At 40.7% G+C, this 10,287-nt stretch overlaps 1 gene segment (V, D, J or C); it reads left to right on the forward strand.

Moving 5' to 3' along the window:
- Positions 1–9,027: 9,027 nt before the first annotated feature.
- On the forward strand, positions 9,028–9,607 carry LOC129674795 (immunoglobulin kappa variable 4-1-like; the record flags this gene model as incomplete). The annotated part of the segment is given in 2 exon segments: positions 9,028–9,073; positions 9,257–9,607. Coding segments are annotated over 2 exon segments (397 nt in total), but the record flags the coding sequence as incomplete, so codon positions are not given.
- Between the last annotated feature and the right edge of the window lie 680 nt (positions 9,608–10,287).

The raw sequence follows: 10,287 nt of genomic DNA on the forward strand, positions 1-10,287 counted from the left end.
GTAGGCTCATATGTTTGAATTTTTTTGTTTTGCACTTGGTGGACTGTTTAGGAAGGATTAGGAGGTATGACTTTGTTGGAGAGGTATGGCCTTGTTGGAAGAGATGTGCCATTTGGAGTGGGTTTTGCCGTTTCAAAAACCCACTGTCATACCCAGAGTGTCTCTCTTGGCCTACTGACTGTGGATCAGATCACATCCTTAACAACCTTTCCTGCCTGCCTCCCACCATGCTCTGGCCATGAGGGCCATGGAATAACCCTCTGAAACTCTAAGCAAGTCCTCAACAAAATGCTTTCTTTTATATGCTGCCTTGGCCATGAAGTTTCATCAGATACTGAGATTCATGGCCAAACTTGGGAAGAGTGTAGGCAACCTTTTGGATGAAGAGGAGAGAGTAGCTCCACAAGGAGACCAAGGGTGTCAAAAACGTGGGCCCAGGAAGGCCTGCAGAGACCGATACTGCAACCAAGGACTATGAAAGGAGAGGATCTACAATCTCTGCTCAGATGAAGCCCAAAGGCTGCTCAATTTCCAAGTGGGTTCCCTAGTAAGAGGAGCAGAGTCTGTCTTTCACATGAACTCAGTGGCTGGCTGACCACGTCTTCCTCAGGGGTGCAGCCTTGCAAGGCAACAGATAAAGATGATATAGCCAGTCCTGATGAGACCTGATAGGATAGGGTCAGATAGAAGGGGAGGAGTTCCTCCCCTATCAGTGGACTAAAAGAAAGGCATTGAGGGAGAATGGGGAGGGTGGTGTGATGGAGATGATAGGAGGATGCTACAGCTTGGATTTACTGTGAATACACTGTAATAATAATAAAAAAGAGTCCAGGATCATTGCATGCTGTAACATGCAGAGCAGCTGTGTCAGCTGGTAGAGTGTAGATAGGGCTGAATAGGGGTTGTAGTAGTGGAGTCAGAAGGTCAGGATTCAATCATGGAATAAATGGAGTCAGTCTAATGCCATAGATTTAATACTCTGAAATACTGAGAGAGGTACTGCTGTGCTGAACCTGGATCACTGCATGAAAGGCAAAGGATTTCAAGACAGTTTTAAGGATGAACAAATCAGCAGAGGAAGGGAGACAATGATAATTTTATTATTATTTTTATGATATTTCAAGACTTTTACTTACCAAGGGAGAATGTCTTCCCTCAGTGGAACGTGTTAGAATAGTTGATGTCTGACTGTTAAGCAGCAAGAAATTTGACCATTTCCTCTTCAGGAACATTTTAGTTTCACATTAAAACTGAAAAGACAATCTTGGACATTCTTTTCTTAATTTTCGTTTTTACAATTTATTCATTTTAAATCCTGATTGTAGCCCCCTCCCTCATCTATTCCCAGTCTCACCCTCCCTATCTCTCCTCTCCCCATGTCCTTCCACTAGTCCACTGAAAAGGGGAGTTTTCTTCCACTGCCATCTGAGCCTAGCTTGTTAAGTCTCATCAGTACTGCCTGGGTTCTCTTCCTCTACGGTATGACATGCCTGCATCACCAGGGAGAAGTGATCAAAGAACAGGCAACGGAGTTCATGACAGAGGTAGTCCCTGCTCCCCTCACTCAAAAGCCCACATGGAGACTGCAGTGTCCATTGGCTACATCTGAGCAGGGTGTCTATGTCCTCTCCATGATAGTCCATGGTTGGTGCATCAGTCTCTGCAGGCAACTTTGGACCCAGATTTTTTTAGCTTTGGTTTCCAGGTTCTTCTACATCCTTCTTTCACAGGACACTCTGTGATCTACCCAAAGTTTGGCTATGAATTTTCACATATTCTTTGATCCCCTGTTGGGTGGAGCCTTTCAGAGGTCTTCTATGGTGGGCTGCCTACCTGTTCCCCCTTTTCCACTACTTCTGGTGTCATCCTGTTTGCCATTCTGAATGATGATTAAACATCCTCCCTAGGGTCCTTCTTGTTTAGCTTATTGAGGTCTGTATATTTTAGTATGGTTATTTGTTGGTATAACGTTCTTTTGGACTGTATACAGTTTACTCTTGTTCATTCAAATGCTGATTTATTTATTGAAAGGTATCAGATAAAAATTCAGTTTTACTCTGTGGTGTGCTCTTTGATCACTTTCCTTGGGCAAGGTGAACTTGCCAGGCCACAGAGGAAGAGGGTGCAGGCAGTCCTGAAAAGACTTGATAGTCTGGGGTAAGTTGGTTAGAGAGAAGGGCACTCCCTTACTGGGGGCTAGAGGAGGGGGATAGGGAAATGAACAATAAGGTGGGACCTGGAAGAGACATTGGAGAGGGCTACCATGGATATGTAAAATTATTAAATTAATAAAAAATTTCAGAACAAAAAAAAATCTTCAGTTTTAATTTCACCTCCACTGCTTGGGAATTCAGCTTCTCATATTAACTTTGGTTTTCTCCTAATATCTTGGGACTGTTGATTCTCTATATTCTTGGTAAGGACAAGAGAGATGAGGAGCGAAAACAGGTCGTAGGTCACCTTTGAGATCACAATGCTTCCTATGTATTTTAGTTCATACAAGATATGTGTAGGATTTATGCTGTTAGTGTTTTCTTCACTATGCAGGAGATTCTGACTTGACCTGTGGAAGATGGATGGATCTCAGAACAACTATAACAATTTCATTTTCTATGTAAGAGATAGGACTTGAGGTGGGGCAAGGATGAAGAGATTGAAGAGAGTATTTTCTTATAGACCTCAGATGAACCAGTGAAAAGTAAAATGTATCCATGATAGAACAAGGAGAAAGACAGGTAAAAAGGGCACCTTCTAGGCCTCTACCTTGGATAGTGTCCTAGCTTGCTTTCTATCACTGTAATAAACATCATGACCAATTGCAAGTTGGAGAGGAAAAGCCGTATTTGGCTTACAAGTCCTGATCACAGTCCTTCATTGAGGGAAGTTAGGGCAGGAGCTCCCAGCAAGAGCAGAGGCAGGAAGTATGAAAGAAAGTCACTTACTGACTTGCTCTCCATGGTTTGCTCAGTTTGCTTTCTTCCAACTGTCAGAATCATCTATGATGAATGGCCACACCTATGGTGTCCTGGTCCCTTCCACTACAATTGTTTATTAAAAATGATTTGTGTATGTACAATCTCATGGAAGCCATACCTCAATTAAGGTTCTTCTTTCCAGCTTGTGTCAAGTTGACAAAAAAATACTAAACAGTACATAGCACAGAGAGTAACTGTATTCCTAAATCTATAAGTCCAGTGTGAAGTCAACAGGCATGACTCAGTCTCACTGAATTCATCCTCAATCTAAGGGTTCATGCTCTTCCTCATGATGATAACCTTGTAGAATTTCCTATTGTAGACTCCTTTGTTGAGCTTTTATTATGCTAGTATAATACATACTATTCCTGTGATAATGTATGTTTTTCTCTCCTCTATATTTTAGAGTCCTTTACTGTGTAGAAGACTCAGGAGAACAGCAGAGTTCCTACTACTCTGTGGAATACTGCATCCTGGACATGGTTTTCTTATTCCCGAGTTGTGACTTTACAGGATTCCATCAGGATGCAACATCATGAAGGACAAAACCCTCAGGTAAAGAAGGCCTATTCTGAAGAGAGTGCCTGAAAGAAGTTGGAAAGTGACTGTGAGTTGGAGATGCCCCAGTGTTCAGAGGAGATTAATAGAGAAAGATGTGTCAGAGAAGAAGCAGAACAATAGTGGAGAGAGTGAAAGAGAATGAATGTGAATTAATCCAACCTGCTTTTCTTCTTCTCTCTCTCTCTCTTTATCTTTCTCTGTCTCTCTCTCTCTTATTTTTTTTTAGTTATTTTGATCACATGTCTTTTCTGTGAAAAACACTGAAGACCACAGAGGGGACTAAGGAGACAAGACAACTCCATGCAGTAGTCTGTGTTGGTGCTGTTAAGCTGTTTTTCACTGTCCACATACCACATGCTCAGTTGTTTCTCTCAGAGGAGTCCCTGAGTCCAGGGGAGGTGGGTAAAGCAGGTTTGTGGGGAGTCATTGTTCAGGAATCAGTCACTGTGGCAAGCCTTTTCAGTCTTTCAAGATAGTGGTAGAATGCACAAATCTCTGGCTGAAAGTCTGCAATAATGACTGGGTGAATTTTGTCCCAGATCTTCTGCCAAAGAAACTGGTGGGGACTCTGCTAATCTTGACTGAAGTGTGGTAAATAAGGGTCTTGATGGTCTTTCCTGGACTCTGCTGGTGCCAGGACAGGTACCATCTGTGTAGAGGAGGCGCTGACTTTCCCTGCAGATGATGGAGACTTTCTCTCCTGAAGATACCTGAAAGGAATCTGCTGACTGGTGAGCATGTTCTGCCCATTAAAAGCTGTGATCAGAGGTACAGGGGATACAGAGAGTGTGAGAGATGTTAGAGCAGAGATTCCCACTATCAAGAGGCTAGGACCTTCCAGACCTGTGCTGCAAATGTTTTTTCCTCCTTATCTATCTCTAAAGCATCTTTGAGGTCAAAGTTATCTTGGCATGTTATTTCACTTGAGGCACATAGGAGTAGAAGAAGGAGGAGGTGAGCTGCCACCTTCTTGCTGCCTCTCAAGCTTCAGAGAATGCTCTGGACCAACAAAAGTCTCCATTTGTAATTCCTGATCACAGTGAGGGGCCAGTGAGATATGTTAATGCAAACTCAATGAGGATGAAGGCTGAACAAGGGTATGGAGGCCTGTGGTCACCCCTGCATCTGATGTTAACCTCAACCTTCCATCTACTCTCTGCCTTTACCCTTATCCATGAGGATTTCCTCTGGTAGTGCCACAGGTGCTGTGCTTATTGTGTGACAGCCACTGCCACCTCCAGGGTAAACAGCAGTCTGGGGCCCAGGAAGATTGCTCTTAGGAATTAACACCTCTGCAGAGTGGGGCCATCAGCAGCCCCTTAGCTGCAACAGTGACTGAAGTATAAGGCCCAAGGCTGCTCTGGTGAGGTCTCAGAAAAGGCTCAGTTTTTCTTGTGGCTCTGGGGCATAGATTCGGCAGTTCTGGAATGATGTGCCCATCCTTTATCTTGGGAATGTGCTAAGCTGTGACCCAGACACAACTAATCTCACAACTCAGGAAGCTGGCTACTCTTTCTTAATTAATCCCCAAGATAGGTTTAGGCCATGATCTGTAAAGTTTTTCATTTAATGAGATGAAATAATAAAGTAGAACCCGACAAAATAATCATCATAGTTCCCTGTGGGACTCTTCCACCTGACCAATTATTTCCCCTTCACGGTGAAATTAGCAAATCACTCAGTTTTGTTACCAACTCTTGAATAATGTTATTTACATGTTTCCTAGTCTCCTCTGGTAATGCTAGCTTGCTGAAAAACACTTGCTCTTCACTCTGTGTCTCTGCATCCCTGGATGACACAGGTTGTCTGAGGAAGAGGGTGATTAGTTCGTTCTATCTATTTCTGGATTCAACTTCCTGAGTCTTCTCCCAGGGTGAGGAGAAGTGGTGGCTGGACGTTCTCCTCTTATATCTATGAATTAATTCGCCCCAGGTAGTTGGATAGGTTTTTAGAAGTAAGGAAATCAAACAGGTGAAGGAACTGTACAAAACAGTTTACGAACGGAAAACAGAATTTGAATAAATAACGAAAACAAACTAGAAAACCCTGAACATGGAAAACTTAGAGAAGAGATCAGGAACTACAAAGGTAAGCATCAAAAACAGAGTACAAGAGATGGAGGGGAGAATCTCAGGTGTTGAACATACAACTGAAGAAATCGACATATCTCTAAAAAAAAAATCATTAAGTAGGAAAAGTTTCTGACACAAAACATCCAAGTATTCAAGGACACCATGAAAAGACGTAAAAAAAGATGAAAACTGAAGATTCCAGACTCCATGTTCCAGAAAATATTTTCAAGAAAATCATATAAGAAAATTTCCCCAATATAAAAAAAGCAGGCTTGCAGAACAGCAAACACATTTGACCAGAAGAGAAATTCCTCCCACCACATAATAATCAAAAGACTAAATCTACAGATTAAAGAAAGAATATGAAAATCGGCAAGGGAAAAAGGTCAAATAACTTCTAAAGGTAGACTTATCAGAATCACATATGACTTCTCAATAGAGACTGTGAAAGCCAGAAGGACCTGGGAAGATATCATGCAGACCACAGGTGCCAATGCAGACAACCATATTCAGTAAAACTTTCATCACCATAGATGGAAAAAGATATTCCATCAAAAACTAAATTTAAATAATATCTATGAACGAACACAACTCTACAGATGATAGAATAAAGAAAACTCCAACCCAATGAGGTCAATTACATTCAAGAAAACACAGGATATAGATAACTTCACAACAGCAAAACCAAAAGAAAACAAGCATAAAACCAGACACATTAAATCGGTTAGAAGAAAAAATGGGAAGACCCGAGAACTCATTGGTACAGGAGACACCTTCCTGAATAGAACACCAAGAGCACAGGCTCTAAGAGCAACAACCAGTAAGTGGGACTTCATGAAACTGAAAAGCTTCTGTAAAGCAAAGGACACTGTCATCAAAACAAAATGACTGCCTACAGATTGGGAAAGAATCTTCACCAATCCTTTATCTGACAGAGGGCTAATATCCAGTATATGTAAAGAACTAAAGAAGCTGAAAAGCAACAAACCAAGTAATCCAATTAAAAAATGGGGAACAGAGCTAAACAGAGAATTCTCTGTAGAGGAATATAGAATGGCAGAGAAGCACTTAAAGAAATGCTCAACCTCATTAGCCATCAGGGTAATGCAAATCAAACAACCATGAGATTTCACCTTACACCCATCAGAATGGCCAAGATGAAAAACTCAAGAGACAACACATGCGGAAGAGGTTGTGGAGAAAGGGGAACCCTCCTCCACTGCTGGTGGGAATGTAAACTTGTACACCCACTCTGGAAATCAATCTGGCGCTTTCTTAGACAACTAAGAATAGCACTTCCTCAAGATCCAGCTATACTACTCCTAGGCATATATACAAAAGAGTCTCAAGTACACAATAAGAACATTTGCTCAACCATGTTTGTAGCAGCCTTATTTGTAATAGCCAGAAGTTGAAAACAGTCCAGATGCCCCTCGGTGGAGGAATGGATGCACAAATTGTGGTGTATCTACACAATGGAATATTACTCAGCAATAAAAAACAAGGAAATCATGAATTTTGCAGGTAATTGGTGGTATCTGGAAAATATCATCCTTTGTGAGCTATCCTAGAAGGAGAAAAATGCACATGGTATTTACTCACTCATATACACATATAATATAGGATAAACCTACTAAAATCTGTACACCTAAATAAGCTAATCAGGAGGGAGGACTCTTGCTAAAATGCTCAATTCCTTAGCAGAAATGCAAAGAGGCTGGACATCAGAAGAAGGAGAAAAGAGGGAACAAGTCAGGAGCCTGACACAGAGGACTTCTGAAAAGCTCTGTCCTGCAGACTATCAATGTAGATGCTGAGACTTATGGGCAACCTTTGGGCAGAGTGCAGGGAATTCTAAGAAAGAAGTGGGAAAAAGTAGGATCTGGAGAGGACAGGAACTCCACAAGGAGAGGGACAGAACCAAAACATATGAGCACAGGGGTCTTTCCTGAAACTGATCCTCCAACCAAGGACCATGCATGGAGATAACCTAAGACCCCTGCACAGATGTAGCCCATGGCAGTTCACTATGCAAGTGGGTTCCGTTGTGATAGGAACAGGGACTGTCTCTGACATGAACTGATTGACCTGCTCTTTAATTACCTCCCCCTGAGGGGGAAGCAGCATTACCAGGCCACCGAAGAAGACAATGCAGCCACTCAGGATGAGACCTAATTGACTAGGATCAGAAGGAAGGAAAAGAAGTCCTCCCCTATCAGTGGACTTGGGGAGGGGCATGCATGCAGAGGGTGGAGGAAGGGAGGAATTGACACTGGAGAAGGGAGAGAACCACAGGGGGGATACAAAGTGAATAAAGTGTAATTAATAAAGAAAAAATATTCATTAAATAAAATATAACTAAAGCACTGTAAAAATAAAACTTAGACATTTATTCCAACTGAAATTCTACTTAGAACCAAAGTATAAAATAAAAATTTAGTGTTGCTGTTCTTTGCAAAATAGCACTCAATAGTATTTGAGGATAATATTTGAATTCAACCTTCTTCTTTCACCTGTATCTTGAATACTAACAGATTCTATGCATTTTATTGGCCAATGATTTTCACCTGTAAATTGTAAATGGTCCCTTTTAGTTTTAAAAGAAAGTCTAGGAGAGCATTCAAGGGCAAATTTGTCCTTTAATCTTTTATTGGAGGTACTATTTTGTGTCAAGATTAAATAATTATTTTCCATTTCTTTTGTCTATTTTGATAGTACGATTTTAAAGGTGATTTGACACAAAATATTCTCAGTTTTATGTCTGTGTTCATTAGCGGAATAAGTAGTTTAGAAATGACATTTTTCTTTTCATATTCACAATCCATATTCTTTAAATAGATAATCTTTAAATTCCAGAAATGACCTTATTTTTCTTTATTGAACTTCTGATTTTATGTATGAATAAATTTTACCTATATATAAAATCCAGATTTCCCTCTCCTTTTCTACATCCTGTCCTTCTTTCCTTTCTCTCATCTACTCTTCTACTTTTCCTTCTTTCTTTCCCTTCTCCTTCTCCTGCTTCTTTCTGCTGTTGTTTATCACGATATTGTTTCCTCATGATTGTAATCAAAGTTTTTCTAGTATTATTTCTATTAAACTTACTTGTTTTAAATGTTTTTTATTTTTAACAGAAGGCTGTCATGAGTGCATCTTGATATTTGCAGATTGAGAGCTCTAAGTTGGTCCTTGAGCTTCTATGTTGACTTTTTCCCCTAGTGATTGGTTAATCATTTTAATAATAGTTTTGGCTGTAGCTTTAACCTGTATGCTCTCACAACCCAGTACCCTGGCTATTTACTTTCTCATTTGATGACTACTTTGCATAACTTTCTACAAGCCATCCCAGCTGGCCATAATTTATAAACAAGGCCCTTGCAGTGAGAACTGAATAGCTTCAGAGAGCCTGGGGCACCAAGATGGAGTCACACCAGGTCTTTGTCTTCCTGCTCCTATGGATGTCTGGTGAGTATTAAAGAGCATTAGAATATCATCAAATTAATTCATTTGTAGAGAAATAGCTATTTTCTACAGGAATCCAGTGGTATTCAGGCAATGACATTAGGAAAGGCATTTTAGATCCCAACACTTGTATCAAGAACTCTTTGTGTGTGTATGTGAATACTCATTGTCTATTTCTGATTGCAGGTGCTGAGGGGAACATTGTGATGACCCAGTCTCCCGAATTAATGTCCACATCTGTAGGAGACAGGATCACTCTAGGCTGCAAGTCCAGTCAGAGTGTGAGTAATTATGTACATTGGTACCAACAGAAGTCAGGGCAGCCTCCTAAACTGCTAATCTCCTATGCATCCAATCGCCCCTCTGGGGTCCCTGATCGCTTCACAGGCAGTGGATCTGGGACAGATTTCACTCTCAAAATCAACAGTGTGCAGGCAGAAGACCTGGCAGTTTATTACTGTCTGCAGAGTTACAGCTCTCCTCCCACAGTGCTTCATCCTCCAACACAAACCTCCTTGAGCATCTCACTGGCTGCCTGTACCACACACAACCCTGGGCCTACACACTTCCTGTTTCTGCCTGGGATTTGTTATGCATGACTGATTAATACTTGAGAGATAGCCTCCATTCTTCCATAGAATTGTCAACACTGGTGTGTATAGATTAAAAGGAGAAGCTAAGTTAAGAATTTACAAGCTTTGGTGTTGCACTAAGAGCATATAGTACATGCTAGAAGCATCAGAGAAGTGAACAGGGTCATGGTGGCTTTCAATATCTTTTTGCTATGCTTTCAGGCCATGATAAATTTGCATGCTTATAGGACTGTTCTTTAAATTGTGGAAATATGATTTTGTTGGAAATATTTTCTGGGCATTTGGAGAATCTTTTTTCTTTCTGCTATGTCCATTATTCTTAGGTTTTGTCTTTTCTTGTTTTCCTTGATTTCTTGAATGGTTCGTGTCAGGGATATTTTAGATTTAATATTTTCTTTGACAGATACATCTATTTCTTCCATTGTATCTTCAATCCCTGAGATTCTTTCTTCCATCATTTGTAATATGATGGATATACTTACCTCTGTAGTTCCTGTTTTCTTCCTTAAATTGTCTTTCTCCATGATTTCCTCAATTTGTGTTTTTTTTAATATTTCCATATCCGTCTTTAGATCTTGAACTGTTTTGTTGATTTCCTTTACCTGTTTATATTTTCCTGCTTTT

This window comes from Psammomys obesus, unplaced genomic scaffold (genome assembly GCF_907164565.1).
Source record: "Psammomys obesus unplaced genomic scaffold, mPsaObe1.curated_primary_1811, whole genome shotgun sequence".
Lineage (NCBI taxonomy): Eukaryota > Metazoa > Chordata > Mammalia > Rodentia > Muridae > Psammomys > Psammomys obesus.